The sequence below is a fragment of the Drosophila gunungcola genome, unplaced genomic scaffold (genome assembly GCF_025200985.1).
Source record: "Drosophila gunungcola strain Sukarami unplaced genomic scaffold, Dgunungcola_SK_2 000001F, whole genome shotgun sequence".
Lineage (NCBI taxonomy): Eukaryota > Metazoa > Arthropoda > Insecta > Diptera > Drosophilidae > Drosophila > Drosophila gunungcola.
The window spans coordinates 3,345,569-3,362,064 of NW_026453197.1; the positions used below are offsets into that span (position 1 = coordinate 3,345,569).

Below are 16,496 nucleotides of genomic sequence, written 5' to 3' on the forward strand. Positions count from 1 at the left end.
CTTGCAACTAAAACCACTTCATTGGTTATAAGTACGTTTGTTTTATTGCATAAAAATTTGGTTTTTGTTTGATATAAATATTTATTTGTTTATAGCATTATTAATTTAGCTCCTTAGCACGAGCCGTTGTTGTAACTAGAACTAGCTAAATTATGGGACCGACTTGGCTTCGGTAAAGGGTTCCAATCTAAGTTCGACGAAGTGGGCGATGACTCTCTTATTTGACCCTTGAACTTGCTTATTTTGCTTATAAACAAGTCTCTTTGTGTTGGTGATTCATTGGTATCTGATGTGCTAACCGAAATGTTGGCAGACGTTACTTCCTTGGAGGTTGTACTATTAACGTTATTCAACTCATTGGGATAGTTGTATTTATTTTCAGCATAGGAGGGAGTTAAGTACACTTTTGTGCCCTTGGCCGCACTTTCGTTTAAAATCTTTTGATTTCTGCTTATAGACTCTAGCACTTCCTTAATGGACTTCTTCTTCCTCATTCGCGGGGTCGGTGTGGAATTCGATTCGCGTTCCGCTGAGATTGAAGATCTGAAGCGATCGTTTCTCTGCCTCTCAGCAATCCTGACTTCATTCTCCAACTCAAAATCTTCTCTTATTTGCAATACTTCGCCAGTTGCAACTGGATTTGGTTGAATTGCGTTTGAAACGCAATGGTTTTCTTCAATCTTTGATCTAGCACCGTTCACAACAATGCTATCTGCTGTATTTTTTTTGGGATTATTGTTGGGACCACTGGAACTAATGTTCTCTTCAAAAATCTGTGAAATTTGTTTGACCGTGCCAAATGAATTAGTTTTTCTATCTTCTATATAGGTGCCATCGTTTGGTGGAAGTTCTAAACATACATTTTCCGATTCGCTGTGTGCCTTTGCATTATTATTATTAACATTGGATTGAACTTTGGACGTGCAAGGATTAGTATTGCTTTCAGATGCCACCAAAATGACTGACTGTTTTACAATTTCCGTATGGTTGTGATTCTGGGACTCTTTTGAAATGCCATTTATGACTAAAGACTCTTCTCTGGCACCAACAGGTATGGTGCCATTTGTCGTTTTGTTGATTTTTGTCTCCTCCAGTTGAGTGTGAAGATCATTATTTGGTTTGGGTTCAGAGGATTGCTTTATGTGTACGCTGGCAATGCACTCAGGAGTTTCGGGCGTGCAGGGGTTATGTTGACTAGCCGTATTAAGTGAAGTGATTTTTTTACCCTCCTTGGTTGTGATTGATATTTCAGCTGCGTTGGTCTGCTTTAGGTGAACTGTGCCAATCCACTGTGGTGCTGGGGAGGTGCGTGTGCTAGGTTTGGTATCCAAATCCGAGTCGAGGATAGTGACATTATTCTTTTCAATGACTGTGCGTGTTTCATTGGATTGCTTTACATTATTAGTGTGTAGTGTTTTGGATGTGCTGCTGGGGCTAAGTTCGATATCGGGGGTCGGTGCTGTAACCGAAATATTTGGTTGATTTGCTTTTGGGACTTCCTTTCCAACTTCTTGTTTTATTAAAGATTCGGATCTGTTGTTGACAAACTCTTCAATTTCAGAGGCTAGAGACTCAATGTCTTTGGTAGCTAGATAATCCTGGACCTACGATTAAAATACAAATCAAACTATAATATACACAGTTTTTTGGTAAGCAATTTGTATTACCACTAGTTTTGGCGGCGGTGGAGCTCTTCTCTTCTTACGATATCTTCTAGCACTCAGTGGGGAGTTGGGACATGAATCCGGTTGCGACTCGAAAGGATTTGAGCTGGCCAGACTAGATTGTGATAACCTAATAAACATATAAAATTAAGAAATCAATCTTGTAATTAAAGTTTTCAAACTAGAATTATCTTTAATTGTTGCTTCGTTTATTTAAGCATTCATATAAAAATAAATTACCTCATATTCTGGTGATTTGGCGAGGGATATCCAGAAAACTGCGTTGTGCTTCGGTACCGATCGTTACGATTGAAGAACATTCCATTAGAGATTGTGTCGGACTACAATTATAAATAGTAACATAACTACAAATTTTATCTATTAAAATACAGATTTTAGTAACTTACCTCTCTTCTTGCATCGATATTTTGGAGGGATGTATGACGGTCACCGCGGAAAACTCTAGAATTCAAATAAGAACTACATAGGGGTTTATAAAGTTTGTATTTCAATGCGACACATATAGAAGATGTCACAGAAATCTCTTCTAAACAATTTTTGTTGAATCTAAACCCAATTCAATCGAGATTTCTGTGACACACCAAATAACTTAACTTACTTATCATTTAAATCTCGTCTAAGCATCGGCGGGCTTTCTGATGTTTTATTTATTCCTAGTGTTGAAGACTTCTTTTTACGAAAAGAATATGATTTCCTAAAATAAACAAATACAATCTATATTCATTGAAAAATAGTTTAAAAGATTTTATTTTATAAATAGACCATTTGTATTCAAGTAAATGAGAAAAAAAAACTGATGATCTAAAAAAAAATGGCAGATGAAGAGAGATAAATTAAGAGTGAGGTGAATTATTTATACTTTGCTTTTTGGGATAATGTGAAACAAAATAGCTAGAAAAACTCACCACAGTTCCTGCAAGTTTCCGATTGATAAACTATGCCTGCCATTTTCGTTCTTCTTTTTGCTAAATCCAAAAAATCTAAGCCGTTTATGGTTGTCATCTTCGTAGAAGGGATTTAAATGTTCAGGGTAGTCGTATATTGATCTTTGACTAGTGTTCCGCTTGTTCCAACTCATTGTTTATTAGTATGTAAGCCCGTTTTAAATGAATCTGAAACAAATATTTTATTCAATATATATATAAAAAAAGGTTAAAAGAGTAAAGGGTCAGCTCTATTAACTGTTTATAGGATTAAAAAAACTTTACTCTAATTATTTAATAAATTTGCACATGTGTAGATATATGTTTACCCCAGTACTCTGTGATCGTGTAAATATAATCACCAGAATGATGACATTAGTATTTAATGATGGGTGCAGTATGTTTCTGTCTACAAAACGGGTTTTGTGGCCTTCGAAATTGGTTATATTAAGCAAAAAGAGAATAAGTATTTTGTCAATCAATCTATAAGTCGCACGTTGTATAAGTTATTATTATTAAATTAGCACTGCCACAGTGTCATAAGTATAAAGCGATAAGAGCTCAAAGTCGCAACACAGTGAAGTAAGACATCACCTAATAGATACGACAAAACTTTCCCCAGAACTTTTTTTATTATATCCGTTACCATGCTCTTATCAGTGAATAATAATTATAATTTTCAATTATATCACAATTACCTTGGAGTTTCTTTAAATGTTAAAAGGCACGAACTATATATGTACATAAATTATTGGAAACTGAACCTTTTTAACGGTTTATTTGCCTATAGAGTTTTAATAGGTTTTAACCCGTTTTCTCATCTTTATAATAAAGTACAAGTAGATTTTGAAGCAGGAAAACCGCACTGAGAGGTTTAAAAATGACTTTTTATTAAAATAACTAATTGATTCGAAGCTAGAAACATATATATAACACAAAGCTGTGAGATCCAACGTACGCGAAATATTGGCAACAAAATAGCCTTCCCATTTTAATTAGAAACAATTAATGTTTCCTCAGAATTTTCTTTTGTTGAGCAACAATTTTGTTAAGACGGTTAAAAATCATATATATTTACAATTTTATTTTACTATTTTCAAATTTAAATGTGTTAAATTCATGTTTAAAATTCGTAAACAAATGACAAATTTTGAATATTTAGTAGGCGATCATACGGGTTTCTTATGCTCAATATTTTAAGCTATTTGTGGGAAATCTGAATGATTTTGTTTTTGAAACTTCGTCGATTTTATCACGTAAAAGTGGTTCTGATCGGTTTAGCTGATCATCCCCGAAATATTTTTCAGATACACGGCTATAAAGATGCGCCAGAGATCGGAGCGTGCTGAGCACGATCTTTGGGAATGGACACATATGCACTAGGTTCATCGAAATCCATAACATAAATATTTTGATAGGGCACTATTGACACTGGCGATAGTATTTTACGGTGATCCAGAATCATATGATCGAACCCACCGAGCTTTGGCTCATTTGTTATAGGTCTTTTGTTTATTAAGTTTCATTAAATGTTAAGCAAGGGATCGTATTGTTTGAGCTACTGAATTTATTTTTGCTCTCCCCAATTCAAAAGGTAAAAACGATCACGCACGAAGTTTTGTTATGACACACGCCGTCACTAGTGTGAGATCATTTAGATTATTTTAAACACAAACAAATCCAGCATTTTCAATCTACACACATTTTTGTGTACATGCACACATCGGTAAAATAAACATTCGCGTTATATAAAGAATTTTCACATTTCGGCTATCACTTTTGTATCCATATACAGATTAACTATCGCATATATGCCGTGGGTACACATGAGTACAGATGCAGATAAAAATATACACAGGTATTGGCCAAGGAAAAGGTAATGTGTTCCAGATGACCTCAAATATTTAGCGGCAAGCTTTTCGCGATACTCACCCGCCGAGTTGTACTTTAAGACTGAGTGAACTTGATGAACTTTATATATATATGGATAGAAAGCTTTTAAACAATTCGAGGGCTTTTTATAAGTTATAGTACATGAACACTGTTGCACATTAACATATACAGAAGCATATGAATGTGACGATTCTATTATGATCGCCAAATCGTTTAAAGCAAGCAAATCGCTTGGACTGTTTGCACTTCTGCTGGAACCTTAAAGATAAAGACAGATCATATGGCTGCAATCTATACTTTCTTTTAAGAAATAAAAATAATTCATTTGCAAAAAAAAAAAGGTAATGTACTCGTTCGCATTAATTTGTAATGATTCATAAAATAAAAATTTTATTATCGTTTTTATAACTTTTTAGATATACCAGCAAGGGAATGAAGGACACCAGCTCTACAAATATTTTTAAGAAAACGTACCCAAAATAACTATCGTTTAAATATTACAATTCGAACAAAACATTAAATTATATATTAATGTGTCACTCTTTTACGGAAATTAACACTTTTTAAGTCTCATTGTTATTCTCCTACATTTTTCAATTTAATAAATAAAAAAGCACCTGTTATGAAATTTATTTATTTACAAAAAAACAAAGTTCTTTCAATAAAAAGTAATATTTCTTGTTGGTTAAATCCGATTAGCTTTGTTCACTTATGTATAAACTATTTTTTAATTTCTTAAATAAAAGTTAGATTTAACGGCTCACTCTTATCAATTACCGATGCCAATGCTTATATTTTATAAGTATCCACAAAAAGAGATCCGACTAGTTTAAAAATATTCTAGTTTATAAACTGAGTCATAAATTAATTAAATTAAAAACACATTTCCGTCGTGCAAGCTTTTAAAAATAAAAATTGGTATTTATTAGTAATTAAAAACAAATATTTGTAATTAATTAAGTTGTTTACTTTTTTATTTGTTATTGTTAAGAACCTATACATTTCATTAAATTCGAATGATTATATAATAAAGTTTTTGGGAAAAAGCAATAAAATACTGACAAATATAATTTAGTAAAACATAAATGTTAGCCTTTCAATTGGCAAAAACAAATTGTTGTTTTATGAAAAAAGCAATCCAGTGTGCAACTTTAATCGTTTCCAACCAAGCTCGAACTGAATACGTATGAACATTCGGTTAGAATTTGGTTAAAACCATATCTTAAATATAGAAAAGTTAAGTATGATCACCACAAAAACACGAAAAATCAAAAGAGCAAGCTAATTGCAGGTTCGGTGTCAATATAGATTATTAAAAAATAAATTGTGAACAAATAAGTAAACAGACTTGAGAGTGAATCAAACTCCAAGCAACCATGTTTTTCATATTTAAAAAAAGTATTTAAGACAATACTGAAATGGCGTTTATTTTTAAACCTGATCTCCCGGCGAATAAAAGCACTCGATTACTAAAGTTTCAAGTCCCTAGCTTTAAAACTGACAAAATAAATACATTTGCAATGGGCAGCCGTATTTCGACTTGCCTGTTGATGCCTATAAAGAATATATACACTATAGTAATTTTTCCTTATCTGTGTTACTAACATCTGACGAAAAATCGAATACCCTCTGCAAGTGTTAAAAGGTTGTGAAAAGGATTTTCTGAAAAGGGATGCCTATCAAGTTCTGTCCCAAAACGTAACAAAGTAATCGTATCAAACAGAATATTTTCGAAATAAATACAGTTTTGTTAACAAAATTATTTACTTTTTATAATGATATGGAAAGAAATGCTATATCTTCTTGGTAAGTAGTAAAGTAGCGCAGATATCGAATGTTGGTTGGTGAACTCGATGTTATCTTTTTGTTATTTCAAGACTTTATCCAAGCCTAAGCCTAAGTACAAAATTAAGAGATTTTGCAGCCGAACTGGTAGACTTTAAGTTTAAAAATTCAATTTAAATGTATCTTTTAACTTGAAGATTTTTACTGAATTCGTATTTGTACACATCTAAGTCAATAAAATACTAAACTATTATACATTTTGTTAAATAAAATTTTTATTATTTTTCTTTTCTTTCTTCCAGCATGACAAACACTGACAATTAATGCTGGTTAAGCATTATGTTCTTTCCATATGATTATAGAAACTAACTACTTCAAGATGCATCCCATATTGCTAATGTTTCGTGTTAACGATGTAAAGGTAAAATAACTAAATTAAATTAGGAATGTGTTTTTATTAAAATACACTTTCCTGTTATATAATCATGTTTTAAAACAAATGACGATACGGCATTCTAACAAAAATTCATCGTACCATCTTTTAAATGGTCTAACGAAAACATTTAATTTATTAATTCTATATTGTTCATTTAATTAAAAAATTAAATTTTAAAATTAAATTATTAATTTATATACAGTTTTTAGTTTTCCATATAAAATTAACTCTTGTTATGTTTGAAAATTTTAATTCAAACGTCAAATGTAAAAACATTTTATTTATAAAATAGTAAGTTAATAAACTGTTATTTAATGTACAAAGTCGTTGATACCCAGTGCGATTAGTTTGTGGAGAGGTCAGATTAATGACATTAAGATTCTTAATCTCTAACAAGAGTAGCGACAAATGCCCAAGCTGAGATTAATTACATAATGTACAATAAAAACTGATTATATACTAATATTTGGGAGTACCGACTATAGAATACTCAAAAAAAAAAACTTAAACTCAAAAGTTTAGCAGGGAAAATTCGGGATATTTTAGGTTTTCAAAGTTTTAAAATTCCGAAAATTTTTTGTTAAGTTTGAATTTAAAAGACCAATTTTTTTCGACTGTTTTTAGATTTTGTTGCCTTTTTTATGCTATGCTTACTAGTTAGTTAAACTATCGCCTTTAAATTACATAAAACCTGATTTTAGAAGGCGGTATTCTGTAGTCGCAATATTGAATACACCTTTGTTTTTATTGTATGTTTTGAATAAAACATATTGGCGTTATCAGTAACTCTAACCTCAGCCAATGAAAAAAATCATCGCGACAACTGAAAAATTGTTTTAAGACACACGCGACAAATTATTCCAGCGAGTAATAGAGAAGTATTTTAACATTTGTCTAAGAAACCTATTAAAATTAGGCATTTCAATTAGGAATAAGTATGTGCGAGATCAATTATCGATCAGTAATGTGCCAATTATAATTTGGATGTTAAAAAATGTTTAAAAACAACAGCAGAAAATTTGTGTTTACCATTACCGGAACTAAATTGTTTGTGCTATTAAATCCAATCGACTGCATTGTTTCAGGATCCATACGGAAAGAGAGGTTCAGAGATCGGAGATATTGATATTCAATTGAAGGTAACCTCTGAAGCCTTATCTCCAAAAATGGTTGTGGATTTTGTCGCCGGACTTCTCGGGGGTAATTATGCTGCCTACTGTATCTTTTACGGGTTTTTTTTTCAAATGTTTTGTTTTCGAATTTCAGGTGCTGCTGGTGTTCTTGTTGGCCACCCCTTCGACACCGTGAAAGTCCATCTGCAAACCGATAATCCCCATAACCCCAAATACAAAGGCACATTCCACTGCTTCCGGACGATAGTGCAAAAAGATAGCTTTCGTGGGTTGTACCGGGGAATAACCAGTCCAATGGGTGGAATTGGATTGGTCAATGCTATCGTCTTCGGGGTGTACGGAAATGTTCAACGACTGTCCAGCGATCCCAACTCGCTCCAGTCCCACTTCTACGCGGGTTCCATAGCTGGCGTAGCGCAAAGTTTCGTTTGTGCCCCCATGGAGTTGGCCAAAACGAGACTTCAGCTATCCTCGCAGATCGACAGTGGGATAAAATTTACTGGACCTATCCATTGCCTTAAGCACATATTAAAAACCGAAGGTATACGAGGCGCCTTTAAAGGACTAGTAGCCACCATCCTTAGAGATATTCCAGGTAAGATTCCTTAGCTTTATTTAATTATACTACTAGTTAGGCTAAACACCCATCGCACAAAAAAAACATTCGAAAACCAAAAGCTCTTCCTTAAAAAAAAATCAAAAATGTGAGTAATATAGAAACAATATTTTTTAAAACTGCCCATGCTTTCTGTAACATTCTATTTGTTGTTAATTAAATTGCTCTCGTAGTAAAATACTTTCGTAGTAAACTCCACAAGTAATTTTTAAAATACAGTAGCTAATTATACAGGTTTTCTTTAAATTTTGAACATTATGCTATAAGATCTATACCCACTATCTATTTTAACATATTTTACTTCTTGATTGCATTGTTGCATTTGAATATATCAAAAGGTATTAAGCCAATTTGGATATCGTAAAAAAAATGTTGGACATCTTCATAAAGGATCTTAATCTTCCTGGGAAATGGTAAAATAAATTGAAGTTGAAATAAAATTAAATTTTTGCGTGGAATTTTGCTTAAAAATAACTATGTCTCATATAAAACCTTTCGAGGTGCTTATGGTGCTATACCAGTGTAACCCATGAATAAAATTAGGAAATTTGTTTCTTTAGGAAACTGCTCGATAGAATGCTTTCAACTTTATTAGAATGCCAAATTGACAATCAAAAGATCGCAGGTTATTATATAATAAATGCAAAGAATACTCAATTTAATCTTGAAATAAAATTGAATCGGTAAATTTATCAATTTATTATAGTGTCAGCAATCTTAAAAAAATATCGTTTCGAGAAAAACGCGTTGCCATTTAAAAACTATATTTTTAAAAGTGTTTTGAGTAAGCGAATAGATGTCCCAATGGTATAAACTCTTAAGTTTATCTTTAATAATAGATCTTTCTTTTTCTTCTTTTAAATTAAAACCGTATTTCTGAAACAAACAGAAACATAATTATTGTTGACCTCTAACTTCTTTGCTTAACCAGGCTTTTCCGCCTACTTTGTGTCCTTCGAGTATTTAATGCGCCAAGTGGAAACTCCCAGCATCCCGTACACTCTAACTGCCGGAGGATTGGCGGGGATGTCCTCCTGGCTGGCCTGCTACCCCATCGACGTGGTAAAAACGCACATGCAGGCAGATGCGCTTGGGAGCAACGCCAGATACAATGGATTTATCGACTGTGCAATAAAGGGCTTTAAAAACGAGGGCCCTCAGTTTTTCTTCCGCGGGTTAAACTCGACTTTGATCAGAGCATTCCCGATGAACGCCGCCTGCTTCTTTGTGGTGTCCTGGATCCTGGACTTCTGCAATGCCAAGACTGGCGTGGATTCCGTACTGCACTCCGACCAGCCACTAACCCTTGTCAACTTGGACAACAAGACGCAGGCGGACTTGGAGACAGCGACGCCAACGGTTGAGGAAGTCGTGCGGAAAATAATCACGGACAATGCCATGTCCCATCAGTATGCTTCCACACCGCAGGACGTCGTTCACAACCATTACACAAGTGGCACAATCAACATTGCCAAAGAATCTAAAACGCGTTTAGCCTCCGATTGTAATCTGAAATAAAATTCAAATTTGTTAGTGTATGCTTTTTGCTGATACTTACTGAACAGGTTGCATTCTCTGAAGGACCATTATTGTTGTGAACTTGAATTCATAAGTAAAGCTCTCCGATTTCCAATACATAATTTATGTTTATTTCAAAGTTGTGATTACAAAATACAATTAAATAAATGTTAATTTATGTGCATGCTTTCAAGATCCACAGGACATGCAGGCGTCCTTGTTTTCCAGCGAACAAACCATATCGGCCATTTTCCGCTCCCTGTCCGACTCGTAGCTTTCGGGGATTGGCTCAGAGGTGCCATTCTGGCCATTTATCTTCAACGCACTCTGTTTCTTATCCACGGTGAACTGAATGGCGTTCGCAGCTGGCTTTGTGCGCAGGTAGTACATGCCGGTCTTGAGCCCAGCTTTCCAGGAGTAAAAGTGGATGGAGGTCAGTTTGCCGTAGTTCGGCTCTGCCACATGAATGTTGAACGACTGACTTTGGTCGATGAACGCACCACGATCTGCGGCCATTTTAATTGTGGACTTCACGGAGATTTCCCACACGGTTTTGTAGAGATCGCGAACCTTCTGGGGAATGGCCTCGATGTTTTGGATTGAACCCCTGCTGGATATGATCTGGTTCTTCATGTCGTCGTCCCACAAGTCCAGCTCGGTTAAGTCCCTTAACAAATGATGGTTGACCACCTGGAATTCACCGGACAGAACTCGTCTGGTGTAAATGTTAGTTGTGTAGGGCTCGAAAGATTCGTTGTTGCCCATTATTTGGGCTGTGGATGCCGTGGGCATGGGGGCAACCAGCAGGGAGTTCCTGACACCGTGCTGCTTGATGGACTCCTTCAGTTTCTGCCAGTCCCACAGGTCCGTTGGCTGCTTGTCCCACATGTCGTACTGCAGAATTCCCTTGCTCACGGGACTGCCCTCGTAGGTTTCATAGGGACCATCGACCTGCGCCAGCTCACAGCTGGCTTCCAAGGCGCCGTAGTAAATGGTTTCGAATATCTGCTGATTCAAAAGACCGGCTTCCTCGCTTTCGTATGGGAATCGCATGAGAATCAGGGCGTCAGCGAAACCCTGAACGCCGATGCCCACGGGACGATGCCTCAAGTTGGATTTCTTTGCCTCTGGCAGGGGATAAAAGTTGATGTCAATTATCTTGTTGAGATTTCTGGTAACCGTCTTGGTGACTTCCTTGAGTTTTTTGAAATCATACGTCTTCTCGGGCGTGACGAACATGTTGAGGGCAATGGATGCCAGGTTGCACACTGCAATCTCGTCCGGCGAGGAATACTCAACGATTTCTGTGCACAAATTGCTGCACTTGATGGTGCCAACATTCTGCTGGTTGCTCTTTCTGTTGCACGAATCCTTGAACAGCATGTATGGATTGCCGGTTTCCACCTGCGACTCAATGATGGCGAACCACAAGGACTGAGCCTTGACCGTCCGGTTCGCACGGCCCTCCTGCTCGTATTGCGTGTACAGCTTTTCGAACTCATCGCCCCACACATCGTGCAGGCCAGGGCATTTGTGCGGGCACATCAGCGACCAGTCCCCGTTGGCCTCGACGCGTTTCATGAAAAGATCGGGTATCCAGAGGGCGTAGAACAGATCGCGGGCGCGATTCTCCTCCTTGCCGGTGTTCTTCTTGAGTTCCAGGAACTCGAAAACGTCCGAGTGCCAGGGCTCTAGGTAAATGGCGAAGGCACCGGGCCGCTTGCCGCCTCCCTGATCCACATAACGCGCCACATTGTTGAAGACCCTGAGCATGGGTACCAGGCCATTGGAGGTGCCATTCGTGCCGCAGATGGAGGTGCCCTTGGCCCGGATGCAATGGACGTTCAGTCCAATGCCTCCTGCCGATTTCGAGATCATGGCGCACTGTTCCACCGACTTGAAGATGCCCTCGATCGAGTCGGCCGTCATGGTCAGCAGAAAACACGACGACAGCTGAGGCCGATTTGTGGCAGCGGCAAAAAGGGTTGGCGAGGCGTGGGTGAAGAACCGCTCCGACAGGAGGTTGTAGGTCTCCACGGCCGCATCGATGTCCTCTCCGTGGATTCCGATCGCCACGCGCATCAACATGTGCTGCGGACGCTCGGCGATCTTTCCGTTTCTCTTCAACAGGTAGGAACGTTCGAGGGTTTTAAACCCAAAATAGTTGTACCCAAAGTCACGATCATAGATTATGGAGGAGTTCAAGCGAGTGGCGTTGTTTTTCACCACATTATAGTGGAATTCAGAGACCAAGGGAACCTTCTGGTTCGTTTCCTTATTCACATGATTGTACAGATCCTCAAAGACATCTAAAAAACGCAAATAATTAATGTATACTCAGTATTTCTATAGTTAAAGTTAACAATACCGGAAAAAACCTTCTTCGTCTCCTTGTGCAAATTGGAAACTGCAATGCGAGCAGCCAAAATGGCATAGTCCGCATGATTGCATGTTAATCCGGCTGCAATCTCAGCAGCCAAGTTGTCCAGTTCCTGAGTAGTCACCCCGCAGTACAGACCATTGATAACTTGCAAAGTAATTGAAACCTATAATGGTAGGGCGTATTATTTGTTAGTAAACAAATTCTCTAATATGCAATTCCAAAAATAACTTTTTTTGTTTGGTTTACTACTTAATATTTATGAAGAGGTGGTGCTTAACTGTATTAATTCAGAGGAGTCCCCATGAGCTTGCCACCTAACTTGCGCAGTGCATTTATTTCAGAACTTTTAAAATCGCCAATACTTACACCAATTAGTAATCCTAAATGGACCCTATAAGACTATCATGTTCACACAAAAGAAACAAACTTACAGGATCGACAAAATCCATGTTCAAGTTGTAGCAAAGCTTCTGTATTCTTGAGGTTATTTTATCAAAATGTACCTCCTCCTTCCGGCCATCTGAAACAAATACATTTAGAAAAGTTGCCGGTGTACAGCAAAAGAACTTACCTCTTTTGATAACATATAACTTGGATGTTTTTATAGATTTATTCTTCAACATGTTGGCTGCTTTATTTCACAAGTGGCGGAAAATTGCTTGTTGCAAACATAAAAAGGCGCCAAGTTAAAGTCACTTTTAATGTGACCGTATAGCAAGATCATTAAATGGCCTTTTTTTCGAACAGCACAATTTTGAAACGATCGAGATCCCAGATGACTTTATATGTTCCACCTATTAATAAGCTTGTTTATTATTTAATAAGAATCTATAAATCATTTAGGACAGTGAAATAAAATATGTGCATAAATATTTTTAGACCCGCCACTTAATTCGATGTCTTTTCCATAATTCATGACTTTTAAAAAATTAAACAAACATGCCTACAATATTTTTTTAGTATTAATATATATTATTTATTTTTGCTATTATTTATATAGCATCAAATAATTACATAAATATAACAGTGTTTAAAGAACATTTGTTGAGTATGTGTTTTATAAACGGTCTCGGTAGATTGTTATCAATTATACAAAGAATTTTTAAACAAATTTTTAATAATATATGCAACTTTAAGGTTTTTAATAAAGAAGGCCGTGTTGAATTATTTTATTGACTGCTGTCCAGATTGCTGTTGGAAAACACTAGAAAGAAAAGATAGTATCGTTTTGAAAAGTTGAAAATTATGGAATTTAAATAACTATTGTGATTAATCCATTTCTATTACTCACAAAAAGCTATTTATTTTTTCCAGATCATGAAGTATATCGTCTTGGTCCGAATTTAGATCGTCTCGCTCCTTAAGACTTTCTAGCAAAGTTAGATTTAAATTTTCAATATACTTCTGAAGATTATTGACCAATAGTTGTAGAATCGGAACGTGTATTCCAGTGAGCAATTGTCTTGATATCCACCGATGATTCGAGTCCATTTCAATACCAACATCACACAACATTGACCGAATTACATCCACAATGGGTGTGACGCCATGCTTTTTTGCCTAAAAATAGAGAAATTATAAGTTTAAAATAAATATAAATACAATGAATTTAATGTTTATACAAATGTACCTTAACTTTCATTTGCGCTATTTCCTTGGATTGAGCGAGGGCTATTCTAACCTCTATTTGGAGCTTTGATTGGTTCGCAAAGAAAAACAATGTTTCATTTGATGAGAAATCTGGTTTTTCAATAGGGTTACCATTAATCATTTGATTCATGGTTTTTTCTTGATTGATTTGGTTCTTTTGAAATATTTTATCATTTTCAAATTCCTTATTACGTTTTGTTTCACTAATTTCCGATTGCTTGCGAAGTACTCCACTTGACAATTTCGGACACGTTTCAGAGTCAGAGCTATAGCTTTCATTATCAGATCCGGTTAGAAAGTCATCTTTTTTATTTCTGAATATAGATATAGAAAGATAAGCATTTAAACGCATTTAGAATAGAAAAGATTTTGAGTTTTGCATTATACAAGTACCATTATTTAAAGGATCTTTGTCTCCAATCGCCAATCTTTTACGGATTTCATCTCGATTAAAGCGACGCTGTAATAAAAAGAAGATATTTTTATAAGACTAAATACAATTAATAAGATTTATGTTTACTTGTTATAGTACTAACCTTTTTTTCAATTTGCTTAACTTTTTTAAAATGGTTTTGTAAAGTTTCCACGTCCATATCATTTGCTACCTTGTAAGCATCAAATTGTTCTATAAATATAAACAAAAAAAAAGGGGCAGTTTTCAAATTACAAGCATGGTTCTTAATGCTTGAAAATGCATTGGCAATTACCTAACACCATTGTGGGGGATGGATCTTTGGAAAACTTGATAGGATCTTCCAAGTATTGAGACCAGCATGATTGATTTAAGTACCTCCGATTGGCCACCTTCTGATTGTCTTCTTCAAGATGCTGCTGACTTTGTCCGATTTCTAAATTGCTCATGTTAGGTATTTCACTTTGATTAATACTCTGCAATTCATTTTTGTTTTTCTGCGACGAATAACTTTCAGTATCGCAAATTATGTATTTTCGTTGGGTATACGTTTTATAGTCGAAGGTGTCCGGTGGAAGCTGTCGCTCATCATGTGACGGCTTTTGATGCTTAGTTTTTGTTAACTCATGTCCATATGGTGTGTTTTTCTTTTTATTTTTGCGACTGCTGTGACCAGACAATCGCGCTGAGGGTGTATGCTTTAGAGCTTCTGTTCCATTTGATAGTTCTGCGTCGCTTATCTGTTAAAATATACACATAGATGGCTTGTATATTAGCACATTTTTGCATTGAAAGAATACAAATTTACCTTTGTCAAATTTGATCCCTGCAACCCATCTAGAGCTTTCTTGTTTTTATATCCAGTGATAAGCAGCTCGAATTCCCTTTCGACCTCTCCGCCAAAATCTCCTACAATATCGATCGGACTTTGTCCTTGCAGTTGGCTCTCATATTGAGAGTTATTTGTACATGACCAGGGAGAAAAGTCAGAATTGGTCATATAATTCTGACTTAAATTATAAATAAGGTCCGGCTTATTTGAAGTTCGGATAGAGTTTTCTGATATGGCATTACAATTTTTGTTTACAATATCCGGTATATTTGGGGATGACGACCGGTTTCCAGTTTCTTCGGATAAATATGTATTTCCATTATCGAACGCTCGCTTATCGCACTTATTCAAAATCAAATCTTGGGTATTTTCAAACGTTTCTGAACCTGTTTTAATGAAAACCTTATTTTGAAAAGTGTTTTGGTCGTCCTCTCTGTCGCTATCTGTTAAATCGCTTTCATTACATTCCATGTCAGAGTACTGAATGTAGTCATCAGAGAGTGTATGCGCAAATTTTTGAAATCCAGGATAGTTTGGGTTGGTAATACCCTTTGTTATATAAATATCCATTCTTGAGCTTGGCATTTGTTTAATTTACCTAGATTAAAGGAAAAATGTATGTATTTTTTAGAAATTAAATATCACGGACAAATATATTTATATAATATAGTGATCTTAAGAGTTATGTAAAAACTTGGCGATGGAATTTTATCTTCACTTTATCTAAATATGTAAATATTACTTATAATCTAATAAAATGTTCATTTAACAAATTTAATATATTTTATTAAAGATTTTTCCCGTCATTTATTCCTGAACTAAAAACTAATTTTTGCCTGTATTCGTATTTGCAGACACTTGAACACAAAAACACAAGTTGTTTTATATATTGTTAATGTCGTTTAAAAATGGTCAGTACAAGAGCAATATTTGAATCATATAATATTTATTCTACAATTGAAGGAAAATGAACTTAGCCGAAAATTTATGGCAGGTGGGTATTAATTTTCAAAGAAAACTCCACAAAAGCTTGTATAGGCACTGTTTTTTACTAAATGTTCCAATAGTTGACTTGCTTTAACATCTATGGTTTGTATTTACTAACATTAAAAAGATTTTTTTATTGAAACAACCATAATTTGCAATTATTGAATCGATGAAGACTTACAAGGACTTGGGCCCTTCTTCCTGCATTCACATGTAAAAATTACTCCCACACACATAGTCTAA

General features: G+C 35.5%; 4 protein-coding genes across 9 annotated transcripts; 1 reads left to right on the forward strand and 3 right to left on the reverse strand.

Moving 5' to 3' along the window:
- Window positions 1–21: 21 nt before the first annotated feature.
- Window positions 22–4,674, reverse strand: LOC128262446 (uncharacterized). 4 transcript variants are annotated; one of them, XM_052996713.1, is made up of 7 exons: window positions 4,541–4,674; window positions 2,591–2,797; window positions 2,284–2,379; window positions 2,072–2,144; window positions 1,905–2,005; window positions 1,668–1,794; window positions 22–1,604 (listed from the first exon to the last, which is right to left on the reverse strand). In XM_052996713.1, exons 2-7 carry the CDS (start codon window positions 2,761–2,763, stop codon window positions 114–116), a joined length of 2,061 nt encoding a protein of 686 aa, XP_052852673.1. In that variant the 5' UTR covers window positions 2,764–2,797; window positions 4,541–4,674; the 3' UTR covers window positions 22–113. The 4 variants fall into 4 exon arrangements, with proteins under 4 accessions (XP_052852673.1, XP_052852674.1, XP_052852676.1 ...); XM_052996714.1 differs by lacking the exon at window positions 4,541–4,674 and adding an exon at window positions 4,311–4,493; XM_052996716.1 differs by lacking the exon at window positions 4,541–4,674 and adding an exon at window positions 3,307–3,420 and having other exon boundaries at window positions 2,072–2,126.
- Window positions 4,675–6,013: 1,339 nt separating this feature from the next.
- Window positions 6,014–10,009, forward strand: LOC128262453 (mitochondrial basic amino acids transporter). Of its 3 annotated transcripts, XM_052996722.1 has the most exons (5): window positions 6,014–6,307; window positions 6,589–6,707; window positions 7,808–7,922; window positions 7,989–8,450; window positions 9,403–10,009. In XM_052996722.1, the coding sequence occupies exons 2-5, from the start codon at window positions 6,639–6,641 to the stop codon at window positions 9,987–9,989; spliced, it is 1,233 nt and encodes a 410-aa protein (XP_052852682.1). In that variant the 5' UTR covers window positions 6,014–6,307; window positions 6,589–6,638; the 3' UTR covers window positions 9,990–10,009. The 3 variants fall into 3 exon arrangements, with proteins under 3 accessions (XP_052852682.1, XP_052852685.1, XP_052852684.1); XM_052996725.1 differs by lacking the exons at window positions 6,014–6,307; window positions 6,589–6,707 and adding an exon at window positions 7,553–7,600; XM_052996724.1 differs by lacking the exons at window positions 6,014–6,307; window positions 6,589–6,707 and adding an exon at window positions 7,576–7,657.
- Window positions 10,010–10,117: 108 nt separating this feature from the next.
- Window positions 10,118–13,068, reverse strand: LOC128262445 (ribonucleoside-diphosphate reductase large subunit). Its single transcript, XM_052996711.1, has 4 exons — window positions 12,944–13,068; window positions 12,804–12,892; window positions 12,358–12,535; window positions 10,118–12,298 (listed from the first exon to the last, which is right to left on the reverse strand). Exons 1-4 carry the CDS (start codon window positions 12,993–12,995, stop codon window positions 10,179–10,181), a joined length of 2,439 nt encoding a protein of 812 aa, XP_052852671.1. The 5' UTR covers window positions 12,996–13,068; the 3' UTR covers window positions 10,118–10,178.
- Window positions 13,069–13,352: 284 nt separating this feature from the next.
- LOC128262462 (schwannomin-interacting protein 1 homolog) lies at window positions 13,353–16,494 on the reverse strand. Its single transcript, XM_052996736.1, is given in 9 exon segments — window positions 13,353–13,548; window positions 13,551–13,576; window positions 13,664–13,932; window positions 14,003–14,325; window positions 14,416–14,482; window positions 14,559–14,647; window positions 14,730–15,174; window positions 15,243–15,864; window positions 16,435–16,494. Coding segments are annotated over 8 exon segments (1,863 nt in total). The 5' UTR covers window positions 15,852–15,864; window positions 16,435–16,494; the 3' UTR covers window positions 13,353–13,513.
- Window positions 16,495–16,496: the final 2 nt, after the last annotated feature.